General features: G+C 41.3%; 1 protein-coding gene across 6 annotated transcripts in view; it reads left to right on the top strand.

Moving 5' to 3' along the window:
- The window catches only part of DYM (dymeclin), a 329,646-nt gene that overhangs the window by 201,380 nt on the left and 106,434 nt on the right, over positions 1–21,832 (top strand). For all 6 annotated transcript variants that reach the window (XM_053205580.1, XM_027068935.2, XM_053205581.1 and 3 more), the window contains one exon: positions 21,386–21,488. In XM_053205580.1, coding sequence (XP_053061555.1) covers positions 21,386–21,488 — 103 coding nt within the window. The remainder of the gene's footprint in view (positions 1–21,385; positions 21,489–21,832) is intronic.

The following is a 21,832-nucleotide window of genomic DNA, read 5'->3' as shown; positions in this document are numbered from 1 at the left end:
TTGGCCTAACCGACATTTGTACAACACTCCAACCAGTAACAGCCAAATAACACTTTCTTCTCATTTGCACACGGGAACATTTATCAAGAAAGATCACATTCTGTGCCATCGAGCAAGTCTTGATAAGTGCAAAAAGGATTCCACTCATGGAAAGCATGTCCTCTGATCACAGAGGAATTACAACAGAAATCAATAATAAAAAGCTCTCTGGAAAACCCTCCAAAGAAATCAAATAACATTCTGCTGAATAACCCGTAGATCAAAGAAAAAAATGAATGGAATTTTTAAAAACTTTTTTTTTTTAATATTTATTTATGTGTTTTGAGAGAGTGAGCATGCAGGCAGGGTAGGGGCAAAGAGGGAGGGGAGGGAGAGAATCCCAAGCAGGCTCCGTGCTGTCATTGCAGAGCCGCGTGTGGGGCTCAAACTCAAGAACCACGAGATCATGCCCTGAGCTGGAATCAGTTGGCTTAACCAACTGAGCCCCTCAGGTGCCCCAAGAAATGAATGGATTTTAAAAAGTTATTTCGGTTCAGGGGCACCTGGGTGGTTGAGTTGGTTAAGTGTCAGACTCCTGATTTCAGCCCGGATCATGATCTTGGCGGTTCATGGGATCGAACCTCTGCTTTGACAGCACGGAGCTTTAATGTTTATTTATTTATTTTGGCTAAAGAAAATACAACAGATCAAAATGCTACTAAAGCAGTATTTAGAGGGAAACTTATAGCCTGAAATGCCTGTATCAATGTTGGAAAAGACGAAAGGTGTCAATCAGTGACCTCAGCTTCCACCTTGAGAAACTAGAAGAGCAAATTAAACCAAAATGAGGAGACCGGGGGCACCTGGGTGGCTCAGTTGGTTACGCATCTGACTTCGGCTCAGGTCATGATCTCGTGGTCGCGAGTTCAAGCCCCACGTCGGGCCCTGTGCTGACAGCTTGGAGCCCGGAGCCTACTTTGGATTCTGTGTCTCCCTCTCTCTCTGCACCTCCCCCCACTACTCACACTCTGTCTTTCTCTCTCAAAAATAAATAAACGTTAAAAAATTAAAAAAAAAAAAATGAGACCAAAGACGAGCAGAGCTCAGCGATACAGAAAATGGAAAAGCCGTAGAGCAAATCAATAAACAGAAGTTCATTTCTTGAGAAGATCAATAAAAGTCTGTTGAGTAAATTTGGATTTATAGTGTAGAGGTTCAGAGAACAGGGAGTAACATTCTCTTTACTAAGTGGGGAATCAGAGATTAAATTAAGGTACATTTATATAGGAGCACCTGGGTGGCTCCCAGCACAGGGCCCGACACGGGGCTCAAACTCATGAAACCGTGAGATCATGACCTGAGCCGAAGTCGGATGCTTAACCGACTGAGCCATCCAGGCGCCCCAAATAACCACTTTTTTGAAATACATTTATATAGAAAAAGGGTTTAAACTGGAATGTAACTATAGTTCCCAGTTATTTCAAAACCATGCTGTGCCAGAGAGACAGGCTTTTTGCTTTGAATTTCTCCCATAAAATCATCTTCACCTCCACCCTTGACTTTTCCTGCCAGAGCATATCTCTTTGTTTTAACATCCCTGTAACCCCGGAACACCCTTGAGTCCGGACACTTTGCTCTCCTGGATGACATGTGGCACTTCCAGCAATTCTGCAAAACAGAAACTACGTGTTGGTGGCTGGTGGTCCAGACTCGGCCCAGAGAGCTGCTGTGGTTGGCTTGCACGGTGTTTTTCAGAAGTTAGAATTTGCTGCCACCATAACAACAATTAAGAGTTGACACAGCTGGTAACCGAGAGCCCACGTTCCTCCATGCTGAGAATCAGGGGGAACTGACTGGTGGCCTTTTCCTTATGCTCCCCGTGAGGCTTTTTGTTTTTCCGTCAACCTGCCATCACAGCAAGTCTTAGTAGCTGTCACTGCCCTCATCACTGCATTTTGTAAAGAAGCTTGAGTCTCTGGAAAGTGAAGTGCCCAAGTTCACACAGCTAGTAAGTGGACGACTGCTGTTTAAACCGAAGTGTGTTTGAATTGGTTTGAATTCCTTTCTTTGGAACATCAAAGACAAGGCTGTTTTTATCTGTTATTTCAGTCGAACAGTCGGTATCTGTAAATATTATATGCTGCTACCTATAGAGCCTCGAGTAACAAGTTTATCACATTATTTAAATTATGCAAGGTTAAAATTGACACTCATGTGTCATTTCCCCTAAATTCCTTAAGTCTGGATTTAACCTAGGCTGCTATCTCATTTCTTGTTGTTGTTTTAATTTTTTGAAAGAGGGATTTTTTAAAAATATTTTTATTTTTTTAATTTTTTAAAAGTAATCTCTGTGCCCACTGTGGGGCTTGAACCCATGACCCCGAGATCAAGAGTCACATGCTTTACTAACTGAGCCAGCCAGGCACCCCTACTTTCTCATTTCTAAAATTTTGACATTTGTTGTCTTATATTGTCCAAATAAGTTACTGATAACTTATTGAGAAATATGTTCATTATAACACCATTTGCCTATTTTAAAACTTTAACAGGATTCCCTCCTGTGAAAATAACCAACCACTCCCAGAGAACAAGGATAGGTGGGCGCTGATGTCTTTAGTTTTCTGTTTTCAAGAGGAACACAGAATTTAAACTTCACTTTGAATAAAAATTGTCTGTGATTTAGATAACAATTTGTATCTTTCATCAAGAAACAAATGTCTCTTCCCCACAAAGACAGACTTGTATATTTTAGCTTAATAAATATTTACTTTTTGTCTGAACAGATTAAATTCTTTAATCCCAGACTGTTTGTGTCTGTGTAAATAGTATTGTTATCAGACTAGGGCTCGTGTTTTCAGTTTTCCACACACTGACTACTTGACAAATAATTAAATACATCAATTATACAAAAGTCCATTGGAAATAAATACTAACGTATGCTATGAGTTAATGAACATTTATGGTATGGGCCGTGTACTTTGCTAAAAATAAAGTATTAACCCTCCCCACTTTAGCTTAAATTTTAAAATAAATTACACAGTGTCGTGTTTTTAATAAATTATCTTTTGCCCAAAGCTTTCTTTTTTGCAGGAGGTGGGGTGCTGGTGCTGGTGGTAAGGGAGCATCTTCTACTGTTATTGTCTCTGTTGATTAAAGAATGAACAAAATATCTAAAGAGTTCGGTACAGAGGATGTGGTAGAGACTTGGCTATGACACAGAGCTTGGGCAAGCTACTCTCCCTCGGCTTCCTCTCTGTAAAACAGGGACAGCCGTGCCCTCCTTATAGATTGTCCCTGGCACAGATTTCTGTAAAGGCCCAACCCTGTACTTGGTATGTGATAGGCACTCGATAGACGGTACTATCCCTCCCCATCATCAACGAAATGACCTTATGGTTTTTACTAACATGAAAGCATACTGTATGATGACGATGTCTTCTAAGGCAAATATTGTGACATGTGACTTATTGTAAGTAAATAGTAGAAACACATTGGAGAAATTTAAGTATTCAGTGTGTTAGGAAACTTTATAATAGGTCACTGTCCAAGAAAACTAGAATCGTGGGAGGTCTTTGAGCCTACTCTGTCTCTACTGAATACTGTCAGATGCCTTAATCAGTTGTAATTACAGTCGAGTGAAAAGTCTGTGTGTGGCTCAGAGATATCCTGTTCTAGGTAAGTTGCAGGAAAGTATAGGTCAGTAAATCTTGTACGTGAAGACATTGAGATCATCATGGAATAGGAGGAGCCCAGGATCGGAAGTAAAAAGACCAGGATTGTTCTGTCTCTCAGCACCCTGTGTGACCTTGGTCAGTTGTTTTTCCCCTCTTGTTTTTCCTCAGGGCTCAAAAGAGGGAGCTGGCTTATATCTCTGACATCCCAAACATAACGTGCCAGTGCTATTCCGTGTTGTATTGGAATTATCTTGTACAACAAAAAAGTCTCTCAAGATTAACTATAGCTACAGAGCCAGCAGAGGGAGCACAAAGCATGAATTTATGTCTGGGTCTTAGGAAACTTGGGGGGTTTTATGTGGTTAAATATTAAGCACAGCTCTTCAAATGGAAGGTTATTTCTTATCAGGTTATGCTCACCTTCATTTGAGCTCGAATTTTGTTCAGAAGTGGTGATATTTTTGCAACTACCTCTAGAATTCCACCTCTATAAATTATTGGTAGTTGCAAGAAAGAGCTGTGTTCTACAAGGACATTTCATAGTGATTATTTATTTGTGAGGATCACTATGGTTTGTATCCTGTATTGTCAAATATATTTTAATTTTAAAACATTGTAATTTTATGTCAAATATTCTGATTGATACTCTAATAACTGCTGTTTGAGCTTTAACCCAGAACTAAAAGGGACTGTGCCTTCAAATATTACAGGGTTTTAAAGTTCTCTTTAAGTGATACCCCATTTATGTAGCATCCCTGGGAATTACAGAGTTCTACATACTCCGGGTGACAAAAGTATGTTTCATGAGAGCCCTACCTTAAAATGGCTTAAAAGTATTTTGGATAAGAGACCTTGCTATTGCATTGTGTCTGGAGTGTTTGAATGCAAGACCTTGTGCACAATTGAACCTTCTTGGTATTGCAGGGTTGTCGCTTAAACATGGACTGTTGTGCTGAACTGCAACCGAATTCTGAATTTGCTCTTACTTTAATGTCAGAACTCTTTTGTGTGTTTTTGGTTACGCTACGCTTAAGCTTTTCCTTTTTCATTCCTTTTTTTTTTTTTATTTAAGTTTTAGCTGAGGAAGCTAATAACTTAGCTTGTTGAGAATTATGTTAAATTGGATTAATAAGACTTTGAGTTAAAGTTCATAGCTTTCCATTGGGCACTGATTCATACATGGAAATCTTCCTCTCTTTATTTGTGGTTTGGGTTTATGTCTTCAGGGGAGGAATGGGGGCTGCTCCCGTATTTGAGAATGAGTCATGGTAGAGGTGGGTTGACTAGGAAGTTACTATAGATATATATAGACATCTAGATATCTAGATGTCTATATATTTGGATTCTTGGTTTTTCTAAAAAGTATTTCTCGACTTGAACTCAAAAGTATATTTTCCCACCAATAATCAATCATATTTTAAGAATTTATCCGCTGACCAGGATATAATTGTTTAAAAAGAACATGGGGAAGGGGAGCAAGTAACTCGCTATGCATACACAGTAGACTTTGCAGAAAACTTGAAAGAAGAATACAGACATCTGTGCCCTTAAAATTATGTTCTTAGAAGAAATGGGATAAATATACAAGCAAAAGATAAAGGAAGATACATGTTAAAAGCATATAGAGCAAGTATAAATTAGTAATTAAGTATACAAAGGTTGAAAGGAAGTTGAAATAAAAAGATAGTTTTTATAAATCTAAGATTTTTAATAGTAATGAGTCTGGCAGAAGTTGAAAAAAGGCATTTACTAGTAAAGACCTATAATTCCAATTAAGGCTTCCTGTTCCTATAGCCCTCCCAAAGACTAATTATATTCGCTAAATTAAGATTAAGAGCTAAACAAAAGAAATCTCAAAATTCTAGTTGGGATCCCCCAATTAAGGATCAACAAATAAGGAAAATATCTTCCTGATAAATTGTGTTATAATATAAAGGTAGGTATTCTGCAGCATTTTCTAAATAACAGTGATTAGTGTCACATTTCCTGTGACTATCTTTGTAAAATCTGACATGTAGTAAACATACTTCATTTGGTAGGCTTCCCCTGAGAGGAAATTTCTTTATACTTAGGAAGTGCCTTTTAACTTGTGACAGTAACTTCTAAACTGTCTGACCTGACTCCTCTTGCATTCACTGGGGGGAAATCCCACTTTCCAGATGAATTTTGTCATTAAATATTATTTCAGTCATAATCGTTGCCATAACAGTGTGACATTGCGCTACAGAATTTGTTGTTGTTGTTGTTGTTTTTAAGCGGATGGGTTTGCTGTCTGCTTGGCATTTAGTTTTCTCAAGGGACTAAGAAAGAGAACCAGAGAAAGACAACCTAAGTTCTTTCCAGGCAGGAAATCTGTTTCTGTTTGTTACATAATATACTTGAAAATACCGTTTTGGTTTCTTTCGAATTGCGTACTAATTAGAAAATACTTTGGGTCTTTCATTGCACCTGAGTTTGCATAAGAATATCATTTTTAAGTATAGTATCTATGAAAGAGGTATAAAAGTAAGTTAAAATTAGGGATAGAGCTTTTCCTTTGAGACAAATCAAATTACAAAATTTTTAATTTACTTACGTCATTCTTATTAAATAGCATTTCTGACCAAGGTTAGTCAGGATTGGAAAAATCTGCTTAAGAAAACAAACCTTTTGCATTGTGTCCACTCACTACACATTTCTCCACGGAATGACTTTAAAGCTAAAAACACAAATCTGCATGAACACATTTGTGAAAAATAAAATCATCTTTTAACCTAAAGATGGAATCTCTTATTTCGCACTTACATTTTTTTGTAATATATAGTTACCAGATTGTGTACTGGCAGATCATGTATTTTATCCATTATTTCCAAAACATTTTTATTTGTAATAATTCATGTAACATTATTTTTAAAGTTGTTAGTTACCTTCCAGTTTTCTTTCAATGGCTTCCTTATTTTGTTACCTTTAACTGTGGAAATTCAATGCCTGAGTTTTCAGCATTTTTTTAAAAAGACCCCTGGGGTGCCTGGGTGGCTCAGTCGGTTAAGCTTCAGACTTCGGCTCAGGTCATGATCTCGCGGTCCGTGAGTTCGAGCCCCGCGTCGGGCTCTGTGCTGACAGCTCAGAGCCTGGAGCCTGTTTCAGATTCTGTGTCTCCCTCTCTCTCTACCCCTCCCCCATTCATGCTCTGTCTCTCTCTGTCTCAAAAATAAATAAACGTTAAAAAAAAAAATTAAAAAGACCCCTCATTTCATTGATGATCTTGCTCTGGTCACGTAACTAGTTATTTTTGCATCTGTGTGTCATTTTTGGATATATAGTCGTACAGCGAAAATCATTCTGGACGTCGTAACCATAATTTCAAGTTCTCACTGAGCTACCTTGCGTGTTGTTACGGCAATCTGATTGGATTCTCCAGCTGCACTTCCAAGTGTGCCCTTTTGGTGGGAACTGTCCTTAGTAGATTTTATAAATGCATCTCTTTATATCTTTTGCTTTTTACCTTCAGCGTTTTTCAAGAAGGTGAGTTACTGAATTTTTCTTCGAGTGTTGCACCAGGGAGCAGTGTAGATTCTAGCTGGTCCAGCGTGACGATGGACACATGTTTCTGTGCGTTGCTGTGTAGACTGCTGATCTGCTAAACATTTGCATTTTCACAAGCCTGACTCAACAGTCGGCAGGCTGTTTATTGGTGGTGAGGTCTCCTATTTTGTGCTCTGCCTTACATGCCACGAAATCGGTGCCATTTTAGCACTTGTCCTGGATGGAAATGAATTTTAAGCTCTTTACTATATGTTTAAAGTAATATTTATGGTTATTAAGTCAATTAAATGTGAAGGGACAGTTTCTTCTCCTCTAACCTTACTTCTTTGTGTAAATGTCAGTGTTCTTAGTAAAGATAATTATGCATTTAGCCATCTTCTTCATTTCAATTTTAGATCCTTAAAAATAAGATTTTTTTTTTCTAAGAAAACAAAGACCTCGTGTTTCCAGTTTTATAAGGAAGGAATACTGATGTCTTCGCAGTTTCTTTTACTGGAGAAAGGGAGAAGAGGAAAAAAAGAAAGACAAATCATTAGTAGTAAGCATATTTTAGACCCTCTTGTGTGCAGAACCCTGTAAAAATGTAGAATCAAGGCCTAAATGAACTTAGCATTTGGGGAGAAAACCCCATGTTTACCATACATATAATGCATTATATGTATTATGAAACATACATATAGGCATATAGCAATTTAAGAGCATAAAACAGCATATTAAAACAAATACATATATAGTTTGGTTGAGAGGACAAGCCTGGAAAGTTACTAATTCTAGCATATTCCACAAGTATAAGGGGACATATTTCATAAGATGAGTAATAATCTTCATAGACTTTGATGAGTTTTTATTTTCTCAAAGATGTTCAAGATTCTCGGATTTTCCCCCACGTTTATTAGACCCATCCATCCAACAGCTGTTCCCTCACCTTTGGTTTGGTCTTTGACAGAGGCTGCCTGACTCTCATTCTTGGCAATCATTGGTCTGCTCAACTTTCTCTGAATAGATAGAAGGATTCTTCATGAGAAGCAAAGAAGTGGAATGAGAAAGAAAAACATTTCATGCGAACAGACTAATATTTCAGAAGTAGTAGTCATCACTTTAGGCTCCCCTGCAGCTGGACACACACACACACACACACACACGCGTGCGCGCGCGCATGCTCTGGGGGCCTGTTCCCCATTTTCCCAGTACAGGTGTACATACTTTTTACATCAGTGACCAGTGCTTACGTTGGCTGTGAGATATTATTCACCAGTGGTCCATATACTATAATGTGATCTGTTTACTTTCTTGGACAATTTGTCTGAAAATATCTTTATTTTAACCTTTAGAATAAAAACTTGTCAGGGTTCAGAACTGGAGGTATTTTCACTCTGCGTTTAGAAGGCATTGTTCATTGCTTTGTAGCTGTCGAGCTGTCTAATGTCATAGTAATTCTTGACAATTTGTATATGGCGCTCACTCGCGCTCTCTCTCTGTTACTAAGACCTTCCTTTTGTCTCCAGTGTTTTGAACTTCCAGTCATATGTGCTATTATGTGGGGGGATTTCTTTGTTTTTATCTATTTTCTGCATTCTTGGTGGGCTCTTTCATTCAGGAGATGCATGTTTTCCAGCTTTGGGAACTTTCCTTAAAATAATTTTTAGTAATGTCCACTTTTCCCCCTTCCATTTTCTTTTTTCTCTTAAAACATTCTCTGTTAGACTGTGTGGACCATTTCTCTGCCATTTTGCTATTGTTTTACATCTCTGTGTCTTTTCTGTTCCACTTTCTGGGAATGTTCTTCAAATTTGTTTTCCAACCCTTTCATTGAATTTTTCATTTCTGTTATCATATTGCACTTTCCAAGAGTTCTTTTTTGTTGTCTTTTTATACCACCTCCTTCTTGTATCCCAGCTGACATGTTTGTTTCTATTCCTTAGCTTAATAATTGTAACATTGTCAGAGTTTTCATTTTCTCCCTACGTTATCTCTGTTTCATTTGGGCTCCTTTTTTCTTTTTTGCTTGTCATTTTTGTGGCTCTCTGGTGATCTTTGGCAGAGCTCATATTTAACAGTGAGGCATCAAAGAACTGACTGGAAGTTCTGGGTGCTCAGGTTGGACTTTGCTGATTGGTCGCTTCCTTAAAACTGTTCTAGCTGGGCGGGTGGGGGGGGCGGTGCCTGAGTGGCTCCGTCGGTTAAGGGTACCCCTTCGTTTAGGTCATGATCTTATGGTTCATGGGTTCGAGCCCTGTGTCAGGCGCTGTGCTGACAGCTCAGAGCCTGGAGCCTGCTTCGGAGCCCCTCCCCCACTCATACTGTCTGTCTCTCTCTCAAAAATAAATAAACATTAAAAAAAAAACAAAAGCAAAAAACCCGTTCCCCTGGGCTGGGTTTCTTGAGAATCCCCCCAGTGTCAGTATCTATGCGTAACCTTTTCTTACACTTCTCTTCTGTTCCCGAGACAGTCCTCCTCAGTATTTCTCCCAAATGTACGAGCCTAGCTGACAGCATTCTCTGAGCTGATGGGGGGCGGGGGAGCAGGGGGCCGACAGCAGAGATTTCAGTGTTCAGCCTCTAGGCTGTTACATAATCACCCTCTTTCGGGATAGCACACCCATCCTTGGTGGTGCCTTCCACCTCGAAACCCACTGTCTGCTTCAGCCTTTCAAGAGTGAACACCTCTCCTTCTGCCAACACGCAGGAAGGCACTCATTGGGCCGAGTGAGGGAGGAGAGGGGAGCCGAAAGTCTGATTTTTTCAATACAGATCCTCAGTCTGCCTTCCTGCCTGTGGCCTCCTCTGCGCCCCACCTTCGAATACCTGGCACTTCTACTTACCCGAACCTTGTCAGCGTCCCAGAGTATAAGCACCTAGCGTCTAGTCTTCCTTCATTCCTGGCTTAGGTTTCGGCCCTTGCTGGCCTCTCTTTTTTTTGTCTCTAGGCTAAATACTGAGGTTTCTCATCCATTGCCATGGCTTTAAATTCCGGTTGTGTGTTTTCAGTTCCCAAATACATATCTTTAACTGGAATCTCTTTCCTAAAGCCAGAGTATCTACCTGAAACTTTCACTTGGACAGCAAACAGGCATCTCAAACTTACCATTTCCAAGAGGGGACCTCGGATGGTCTCCTTGGAACCTGTTCCCCAGATAGTTTTTCCCGTCTCAGTAAGTGATGTGCTCACTTTTGTGATGTAAGTAAGTGAGTCAGTGATGTGCTCATTCCGTTTGCTCGGGGTTAAAAAACTTTGATGATCTCCTTGACTCTCCTCCTCTCTATCCCAAATCCGGTCTGGCAGCAACCGCAGGCAGCTCTGCCATCAATTAGTTTTGTACACACAGGAAAAATATTGGAGGATTACTCTCAGGAAAAACTGAGAGATGTGAGTCAATTGTATTTCTAGGTAAATGGGAGAGAATACTTGTTTTTCTAAGGTAGTGAAATAATGGAAAAAAGATACTGTCTTGGCCGTAAAGAATTGGCTGTTTGGCTCAAGTCGGAAACCAGATAAACCTTGAAATTTTAAACTTAACAAAGGTGCATTCTTTTCAGGGGATGTTTTCCCTTTGTGTTTTATTTAGTGAACCAATATCAGATACCTGCTGTGCACCAGCCATTGTTCTAGGCACCGGGAATATAACCGTGAACAAAACAGGTGGAAATGGCTGACAGCATGGAGCTTACATTCTAGTGCAGGAGTGAGGAATTCTCCGAAGGATTAGATAGTAAATGTCTCAGCCTTTGCCTGCCAGACAGTCTCTGTCATAACTACTCAACTTTGCCATTGTACCATGAAAGCAGCCATAAACAATACACGAATGAATGGCTGTGGCTGTGTTCCAATAAAACTTTATTTGCAAAAACAGATGGCGGACCAGATTTGGTCTTCAAGCTGTATTCTGCCTACTTTTGTTCTAGTGGATGGAAACAATAAAAACATAAGAAGAGCGTACGGTATTTTAGAAAGTGGGATGTAGTGTGGAGAAAAAATAAAGCAACAGAGAGAAAATAGGATGTGCCAGGATTGGGTTGCAGTTTTGACTAGAGTGGTTGTGGTAGCCCCCAAAGAACAGATGAAGTTTGAACAAATACTTCAAGATGAAGGAGTAAAGCCCTACCAGACCCTAGCCTGTGTAAAAAGGAGGTTTGTCTTAAGAGATTCTTAGTGGGGAAGAGCTGACAAAAGAAATGTAGAAGGGGCACCTCGATGGCTCAGTCGGTTAAGTGTCCGACTTCTGATTTCAGTTCAGGTCTTGATCTCATGGGTCGTGAGTTCCAGCCCCGCGTCGGACTCCGTGCTGACAGTGCAGAGCCTGCTTGGGATTCTCTCTCTCCTTCTCTCTCTCTGCCCCGTACTCTCCCTCTCCTTCTTCCTCTCTCTCTTCCTCCCTCTCTCTGCCCCGTACTCTCCCTCTCCTTCTTCCTCCCTCCCTCTCTCTCTCTCTCTCTCTCTCTCTCTCTCTCTCACTGTCTCAAAATAAATTTAAAAAGAAAGAAAGAAAGAAAGAAAACAATGCAGATGTTGGGGCTCCAGAGGTGAGGTTCCAGAGACTTGAATTGAGGAGTCAGTACCTCCAGAGTATCTCTCTGCCTCTTGCTTTGTCTGTGCCTTTCTTGTCACTGTTTCAGCTTAGGCGGATTCCCTTTTCTTGCACCTGGGTTTTCTCTGTGAAACTAAATCATGACCATGGGCACCTCCAGATTAACATCTCTACAGTCTTCTAACCATGGGGAACAGCAGTCTTTCTCACCGTTCCCGGGTAGAAAAATCTTAGGGAAAGTTTCCGTCTGGCCCAGCTTAGAACGTATGTTTGTCTTTGTGATCCAGGAAAACGGTATGATAATTAACTCAGCCTTGTGTCAGGAGAGTCGTTAGACATTTTTCAGGAGAGTAGTCACTTCTGTTCTTAAAAGAAGGGTGTAGGAGTGAATCATGAAGGAAGGGGGGGGGTTGGAATTCACTATAATCAGTAAAACAAATCTCCTGATAAAAGATCATATGGTGGTTATGAGTGCAAAATTGAAAGTCAGCTTACCAGAATATAAATTCTAGCTCTTCCACTTATGAGCAGTATAATCCTCGACAAATTAATTTACCTCTCTAATGCCTTAGTTTCCTTTGTATAATGTGATGATAATGGTAGTGCCCTCTTAAGCCTGTTGTGTATGAATTTAGTTAACAATTATAAAAGTTGAGTAAGGTGCTGGGCACAGAGGATGTCCTCAGTAAGTGACAGCTGCCATCATTATTTCTTCTCAGCATATGAAAGGATGGATAACGAGTGAGATACATCCTAGGAATATAAGGTTGCCTCAACATTCCATGCTTTATCAGTACAATCCACCATATTTAATAGACTTAAAAAGAAAACCATGTGATCTTCTTAGGTACAGAAAAAGCATTTGACAAAATTCATTGCCTATTCATGATTTAAAAAAAAAAAATTCAGTTAACAAGTAATAGAAGGGATTGCCTCAACCTGATAAAGGGCATCTATGGAACATTTATAGCTAAAATCATACTTAATGGTAAAATACTGAATGTATTCTTTCCTAGGATCAAGAAAACGACTAGGATATTCATTCTCACATTTATTCAGCATTATACTAAAGGTCCTAGGCAGTGCAGTGAGTCAACAAAAAGAAATCTTAAAAACTCAGATTGGAAAAGAACACTTAAAACTGGCTTATTCACATAAAACAGGGTCAGATGTTTAAAAAATCCTAATCTACAAGAAAATAGGAAGAGATGAGTTTAACAAAGTCAAAGGATATAAGGTCAGTATATAACAATAATTATATTTTGCTATTCATGTGACAGTCAGAAATTGAAATTTGAAAGCAATACTGTCTATGGTATCCTAAAAATATGCAGTAACTTAGGAATAAACGTAACTCAAATACATGCAAGATGTGAATACCGAAAACTAAAGCATTGTGGAAAGAAATTTGAAAAGATCAGTCAAATCATGGTGTTGTGCACCTGAAATGAATATAACACTGCATGTCAACTGTACTTCAATAATAAAATTTTTTTAATTTTTTAAACATTTTTAAAAAAGAAATTGAAGAAGACTTAAATAAACTGGGTGATCCCATGTTCATGGATCAGAGACTTAGTATTGTTGAGATCCTGAAATTTATCTATACATTTAACACAGTCCTAATCAAAATCCCACCAGGCTTTTTGGTAGAAATTGACAAGTTGATTCTAAAATTTAGCCTGAGTGGCTCAGTTGGTTAAGCATCCGACTTCGGCTCAGGTCATGATCTCACAGTTCCGTGAGGTTGAGCCCCGTGTCGGGCTCTGTGCTGACAGCTCAGAGCCTGGAGCCTGCTTCAGATTCTGTGTGTGTGTGTGTGTGTGTGTGTGTGTGTGTGTGTGTGTGTCTGCCCCTTCCTTGCTCATGCTCTGTCTCTCAAAAATAAACAAACATTAAAAAAGGTTTTTGTTTAATTTATGTGGATATACAAAGGACCCAAAAGCAATTTTGACAAAACTCAAATTGGAGAACTCACACTACCTGATTTCAAGGTATACTATAGATTACAACTAACATAGTCAAGGCAGTGTAGTATTGTTGGTGTGCCATAGAGTTATAGACCAATGGAATGGAAGAGAATCCAGAAGGAGACCCATTCATATATGCTCATATATGAAATTTTGACAAGCCTGTCAAGGTAGTTTAAGGAGGAAGGAATAGTCTTATCTACTAATGGCGCAGGAACAGTTAAACATTCACATGCAAAAAACCAAACCAATTACATAAACCCTGACTCTTGCTTTATGCCATACATATATCTGAATGGAGCACAAACCGTAAATAGGAGAGGTAAAACTACAAACCATATATAAGAAACCATAGGAGAAAATCTTTGGGATCTTGGGTTAGGCAAAAGTTTTTTAGTACACGAAAAACACCACTTGCATTTTAAATTTTGATGAATTGGACTGGATCAAATTCTGAAATTTTCCTCTTCAAAAGACACTGTTAAGGAAAGGAAAAGAGCCCCCCACCATCACCACCACCACCACTGGTCTAGGAGATAATTTACAAAGAAATACCCGATAAAGGACTTATGTCTAGAATATATGAAGAACTCTTACAGACTCAGGAAGAAGAAGGAAAACAACCCATTGTTTAAAAGGGCAAAAAAGATCTGAATACACACTTCAGCAAACAACACCCAGGAGCACAGGAACATTCCTCAGGGGATGCAGGTGAAAACCACAGCCAGATTTCACAGCCACTGGAAGGGCCAATGCTAAAGAGACTGAAATAGCAAGTGCCAGCAAGAACGTAGGGCACAGAACCTAGCAGTCCCACTTCCAGGGATTTATTCAAGAGAAGTGAAGACTTATGTTCACGAAGAAACTTTTGTGAGAATGTTTATAGCAGCTTTATTCATAAGGGCCCAGAAGGGGAAACGGCCCAAGTGTCCATCAGCTAATTAATAAATAAATACATAAATACATAAATAAATAAAAATTAAAAAAAAAACAAAAACGAGGTTTGTTCCTACAATGGAAAACTACTCAGTGATAAAAAGGAATGAACTGCTGATACCAAACCCGTGGATGAAGTGCTAAGTGGTAGAAACCAGACGCAAAAGAGTAGGTCTGGTACCGCAGGCACAGGAAACAGATCAGTGGTTGCTTGGGGCCAGGGGGGGAGGGGGGGAGGAGGGGGGAGGGAGGTGGAGGATGGGAGAGGGGGGTGGGGGGTGGAGGAGGGGGGGGGTGGAGGAGGGGGGGGGGTGGTGACCAGCCATGTGAGACTGTATTTAAGCGTCAGCTGAGGTGTGGAGAAGTTAGAAGTTAGTGTGGTTCGGAGGCAGGGTGAGCACAGGTTAGAGGAATCCTTCACAGAGGGTATGGAATTGACAGCATGAGGCTGTGCCTCGAAGGCCAGGCAGCATTTAGATGGGCAGAGAGGAGAGAGGGGGATTCCTGCATGTGGAAGGAGTCACTGTGTACAGGGAAAACACGAAGCTTGGCGTAAGGAGATTCGGTTTCTGTCCGTAGCTCTGCCTTTAACATCCTGAATAATATTTTGTATTTCCTTGCATTTTAAAATAGCTCTTTAGGATTTATAAGAGAGCTTGCGTGTTCACTACACTGTGACTTTAACCTTGGACAAACTACCAACTGTACACCTAAGTTTCTTTACCTGCTCCCATTGTTTTGCGGAGTTAAGGTAGTCCTCGTTTCTCAGGGGACTGCTCTTATGAAGGAGGGACTGGGGTGTCGAGAGAAGGTGCCTAGAAGTTGTGAGGGGGTAGATTGTTGTGGGAAAGGTCTGCAGTATTCAAGGAGGGAGCCCCATGCCACCTCCTGAAAGTGACCTCCCAGTGTTGCCTCCCCTTTAGGGTATTACTCTAGCCTTTACCTTTTGACAGTGATGACCACTCTTCCCTTGAGATCATTCTCTTGGCTTCCAGAATGTCTTGTTCTTCCCCTTCTATGTCTCTAGGGGGCCCTTTGCTGTTTCCCCTTTTAGTCATGGTGTTTCCCAGAATTTTGACCTTGATCTTCTTTTCTTACTTGCCACATTATCCTTGGGTGATCACCTGTAGTTGTGTGATGTCAGCTGATGCTGATAACCCTAAAAGGTCTCACCTCTCTCCCAAGCACCAACTTCGTGTTTCTGAACCAACTGCCCACTTGGGTATCCCTGACCCTCTCCATCTGGATATTCCTGAGCATCTCTGGGTTTTGTGGCAGAATCATTAAGAGCATAGATTCTGGGCACTTGCGTGGCTTAGTTGGTTCAGTGACTGACTTCAGCTCAGGTCATGATCTCGTGGTTCATGAGTTCGGGCCCCACACTGGGCTCTGTGCTGACAGCTCGGGGCCTTGGAGCCTGCTTCAGATTCTGTGTTTCCCTCTCTCTGCTCCTCCCCCACTTGCTCACGCACGTGCACACGCGCTCTCTTTCTCTCTCTCAAAAATAAATAAACATTTAAAAAACACAGATTCTGGAGTTTGCCTGCCTGAATTTGACTCCTGACTCCACCGCTAAGTAGCTGTGTGCCTTAAGCAAAGTACTCAACCTTTGCCTCGATTTCACCCTCCCTAGAAAGGATGGATAGTGATAATGTGCACCTCATGTGATTATTGTCGAGCAGTGTCTGACACACAGTGAGCCTTATGTGCGTCCTCGTAGCTACTGCTGCTGCTCTTTTCTTTAAGGCAGAGCCCTGGCCCTCCTGGGCCCTCTCCCTGCTCTTCTGCTCTTCCGTTCCTAGCACATACATTCACGTTCTCAGCCAGCTGCTGTTTCCCAACTTGGGGACCTCGGAGTCGTCCATGACTTCCTTTCTGTCACTCTCTCTGTTGTCTCTTTGCCTTCCTGGTGGCTCAGACTGCTTTAGCTCGGTTACCTCCTCTGCTCTTGGGCAGCGTAGAAGTTACCTAAAGGATCTGCTTCTAGACCGTTCTCTTGGCAGCCCTTGTCTGTCCTTCCCTCTGGGGGTGGAGGAATCTTTCTACAGCAAGCACGCTTGCTTGTGTACTTATGCTTATGTACTTGTGCCTCACTCCTCGGGCTCTAGTTTTCAGACTTTGCTTCCTGGAGCCCTGGGGTTCTGTGGCAGGGACTGCCTGGCCACCGTGGGATGAGAGTGCACTGGGGAGAGATTGAGGACATAGACGAACAAGGAATGATCACTTCCTGCCCATCCCTTGCCCCATACTCCCCACCTGAACACCAGACACAACAGCTTCGCTTTTGCCTCTCCCGTTGTAGCCTTGCTGTCATAAAACGCTGGCATTCAGGATGAAGCCCAAGGTCTAAGTGAGACACGAGAGACGCTTCATAAACCATCCCCACTGGCAGCCCAGCCTTAACCCCGTGCTCTGCCGCGCGTGTGACACTCGGTGAGCGTGTGTGCCCTCCCGTTGCCTGCACTTGGATGTCTGCTTTCCCTCGTGCTCTTTTCTCTGTCCAGATGACCTTTACCCTTTTGCCCCATTTCCTTGGCCGACTCCCAAGTGTTCCTTCGGATTCCGCTCAGGCATCACGTGATCTCCAGGGCTGACCTCCCGTTCCTGCCTTCAGGTGCAGCTGGGCAGCCTCATCTGTGTCCCCATAGCTCTCCACGCCCATCTCCATCGCTGCACTGACGGTAGAACCTTCTGTGTAGGTTTGTCCCCAACGCAACCACCTCCTCCAGGAGGGCAGGACAAAGACCATGTTGCTTTTGCATGTCACTGTACCCCAGGCAACTTGCGCATTGCCCGGCACATAGAAGGTTCTTGGTAAATATTTGACTTCCTGCCTGCCTCAGTGACTTCGACAAGATGAACTGCAAACCCCTTAGCATGTTTTCTTTGACAGCCCATCCCTGTCTTGCTAAACTTCTCTCTTGCCCCCGCTCACCCCATGGACTTGCGTCGTTCTGGCCTTGGTACTTCCCTCGAGTCTCTCTGTGCCTCTGTGGGCGCTGTTTCCCCTTCTGAGTTCCTCTTCCTCACCCTGTACATCTCCCAGCTAGCAACCCCCTAAACATCAAGGCCACAGAAAGTAGGTTTCCTCCGAAATGTACCCAGCCTTCCTCTGTGTTCCCACAGCCTACTCTTAAGACCCATGGTGTTCTCCAATTTCAGAATTGCAGACTTTTTGTTGTTGTTGTTTCTTATCACCTTAGATTTGAGCTCCTTGGGAACAAGGAACATGTCTCTTTCATCATTTTGGAAGACAGATGTTCCATTAGCTTCTTCTCGACGTAGAATCAAGCCCCGGACTTTTGATCCTTCACATTCTGTCTCAGACATCTCCATTCTGGTCTCATCTCCTGTCACTGACTGTGCACCTTCAACTGCAGCCTTTTCAGCAGCTGATGGTTTTTTTAGCTTGTGTCATGTTGGACTCACCGTACATATTCTATCCACATGCTGCTTTCTTTGCTGAAATGTTGGCTGTCGGGGCACCCGGGGGGCTCAGTTGGTTAAGTGCCTGACTTTGGCTCGGGTCATGATCTCGTGGTTCAAGAGTTCGAGCCCTGCGTCAGGCTCTGTGCTAGCACTGTGGAGCCTGCTTGGGACTCTCTCTCTCCCCCTCTCTTTCTGACCCTACCCCTCTTGAGCTCTCTCTCTCTCAAAATAAATAAATAAACTTAAAAAAAAAATGTTGGCTGTTAGCAGGAACTCTCTTGTCTTCAGGGTAGTGTATTCTTTTTATTCCAGTTTTTAAAATGTATATAGTATTTCAAGCATACGTCAAAGAGATAAATACAGCAATCCCTTATGTATGTATCTAGCGTAACAAAAACAACATTTTACATATAGAGAGAGAGAGAGAAAGCAAGAGAGAGAAAGATGCAGAGAGAGCTAAATCCCTTATTTTTTCCCCTCTCTGATTCCATTTCCTTCCCTTCTTTCTCAGAGAATAATAGCTATCTTAAATGTAGTATTTATCACTTCCATATGTTTTATTCAAATGTTTTATCCATAGAAGACAGGTAGTATCATTTTTGCATTTTTAATACACTATTTAAATAATATTCTTTTGGTCACATTCTTCTCTAAGGGCCCAGCAAACAACATTGTTTTTGAGATGTATCCATATTATTGCGTGTACCTTTAGAAAACTTTAAATTACTACGTAGTTTTTCATTGTATGAATATCCCACAGTTTATTTACCCATTCCGTTCTTCCTCAGTGTTCTGGTTGTTCCCAGTTTTTCAGTGGTGAACCAGTTTGTAGTGAACATTCTTGTATAAAAAGAAAAGTCTAATCTTTTAAAAACAAGCATTGTGGCAGCCATATCCTGAGTGAATAGTACAGTTGAAAGCCAGCAATTACCCCTTTACATGCAAACACCCTCTACGTCTTTACCGCGTACTCTGACCAGCATTAAGCCAGGGCTAGTACTTTGGTTGCAAAGCTTTCAGCAGACATTACTTTTCTCAGCAATCTGCAAGCCACGTCTCATATAAATTTAGGTCATTTTGCCTTAAAAATGTTAAATACGAGCCAGAAATAGAATGTTTAAAAAAACAAAAAAAGAAGTTGAAAGCTCTGTGGCGGTTAAGACCTGAGGGGAAAGCCTGTTATATTGTAGAAGAATAACAACTTGAAGTAAGCGTGACTTCTCGGTTTCTCCTTCACGATAGAAAGCTGGGAGTGACCTCAACTCCTCTGTTCCCAAAGCAGCTTTCTTAAGAGCAGCCAGGAATGGTGGCCACAGCTCCTTGAGGTGGACCATTGCAACATTTTCTGCCCTTACTACTCAGATTTCCCATCATGCCTAGTAGAAAGAGTTTGTGTTTGCATTGAAGCTCACTTCCTGGTTTTGTCTTCTTCTAACAAGGAGAACGGGTTGTTGGTATTCACTTTTAAAGTAAACGAACTAGCCTTTCTTCTCCAAAGGAAACCATTTCAAATCCTTTCTGCTTTGATTCCTACCGCTCGTTTAATGAGTTTCTTCAGGTTTGATGGAAGTTACCCTAGATGACCTCTGTTGTCCTCTGAAGATGAGCTCAGGGCATGGACAGAACCCCCAGTTTGTTGAACCCATTAAGCAGCTTCCGAGTTCTGGTATTTTGTGAACTCAATAGAGTGTGCTGTCTTCTTCGGTGGCCCCCCCCTTCTCCTCACACCGGGAAGCTCACTTCTTCCAGGAGCGTTTATTGCTTTCCCTTCTTGTGCGGGCATTCGGTTCAGGCCTATGAGTCTTGCCATTCTCTATGCTAGAACTAACCATGCAAATTCTTTCATTCTCAGAAAACTCTCAAATTCCATTTGTTCCTGAAATGTACCGCAAGCAAAAGAATCTTACCAATTTTTCTCTTTACGCATTTCCGTGGGGATATACTTTACACACTATCCCAACATATTTTTGCCTTTTATTTTCATTATTTACAAAATAACTTGTATATTTGAAAAATGTATACTGCTACACAGTTCACTGTTCTGTTCTTTTCCATTATTCTTTTACTCGGTAGTTTCACTTCAAGGAATTTATCCAGTAGATAGTCACACCTCAGTATGCTAAAAATTATACAGAAGGGTGTTCAGCACAGTGCCGTTGATAGAAAAATAATGAAATGAAAGTGGAGGCGTTGCAATGATTAATAATAGACTGGTTAAATTATGATTTACCCGGATGTTTGGATAACCAAGTTACGGCACTCGATGTTTATTGAATGGATCAAGAAATGCAAAAAAGTATGAGGTGCAAAACTGTACGCATTGGGTGGTGGAATAAGAGAGATAGATGTGTGTGCACAGTATTCATTCATATACATGCCTTGTCGCATATAACATTTCTGGAATCACAGATAACGCAGTGCTGCTCCGTACTGGCTACCAGCACGTCGTGGCAAATGGGTGTGAACGGCGAGCGTGAGGTTCGCTTTCAACCTCAAAAGGACAAACAGAACCAAACCTCAAATGGAGAAGACCCTTGGGCAGGTTTCTGGACCTCCCTCTTGCGTTTCTCTCCAGTCTAATGATCTGCCTGCAAATTCCACCTGCCACGCAGCCGCCAGTCCTTCCCTCTGTGATTTCAGCGCAGCACGACGCTGCTGCATGCTGCCGGGTGCCAGCTTTCCATACCACAGTCCGGAAGGCTTGTCTAGGCGCACACTCTCTCGTAGGGACCACGGTCCTGCCCTGCGGGTGTTGTACGACATCTGGAAAATGTTGTCTCGTGTATCTCGTCCAGTTTTCCTAGGTGTTAATAGCAGGAAGGCTGTTCGGTACCAGTTAACCCATCATGGCCAGAAGTGGAAATCTTCTAATAAATGTATTTAAAGTCCTTATTTTTGAGAAGAATGTAAAGCTGTGATAAGCGATAGACTGTATTACATTAGAAAAATAATCTGACCCAACACACTTATATGAAAGATGAGAACATTGAGATACAAGTTCAAGTGACTAGTAATAGATTACGTTCCAAGTTACTCATAAAGTTCGTTCATATCCCAGACTGTCTGAATCTCTGTCCACTACTGTGGAAAGAAAATTATCCCGTGTTTGAAATACGGTCTTTAAGTTGTCAAACTTTTTTTATGCTTTAGACTCCTTATAATTTAAACATTCTCCTCACTTCACTTTTTGTCTTATTGGTAGTATTACTAATCCTGCTATTAACACAGGCATGAAAAAAGTCATTACATGTATATTTTAGAATAATGGACATCTTGTGGAACTGTATAATTCTGTATAAAACCTAGAAAAGGAGATACTCATTCTTTTTTTTTTTTTTTTTTCCAGTTTGTTTTCCTTGCTGTCTAAAAAACACAACAAAGTTCTGGAACAAGCCACACAGTCCTTGAGAGGTTCACTGAGTTCCAATGATGTTCCTCTACCAGATTACGTAAGTAGTTACCTTACTTTGTCAGCAAGAGGTTTTCCTTTCATGGTTAGGTTTGTAAGAAACAGTACTCCTCTCTTCTCAGTGTCTGTCTATCGCCATGACGCCTCTACTGTGCAGAGAAAGGAGTGATGTCGCAAATCAAGGAAGAACTTTAAATGATTATTATCAAGTGGTTAAAGAAGTCAAACCTAAGCCAGTGATTGTTAATAATTTGGACTCTTGCGGGGCGCTCGGGTGACTCAGTCGGTTAAGCATCCAACTCTATCTCAGCTCAGGTGTTGGTCTCAGCATTGTGAGTTCAAGCCTCATGTGCTCTACACCGGGCGTGAAGCCTACTTAGAAAA

The sequence above is a fragment of the Acinonyx jubatus genome, chromosome D3 (genome assembly GCF_027475565.1).
Source record: "Acinonyx jubatus isolate Ajub_Pintada_27869175 chromosome D3, VMU_Ajub_asm_v1.0, whole genome shotgun sequence".
Classification (NCBI taxonomy): domain Eukaryota; kingdom Metazoa; phylum Chordata; class Mammalia; order Carnivora; family Felidae; genus Acinonyx; species Acinonyx jubatus.
The sequence above is the reverse complement of the archived record's forward strand: the minus strand, read 5'-3'. Positions and strand labels throughout refer to the sequence as shown.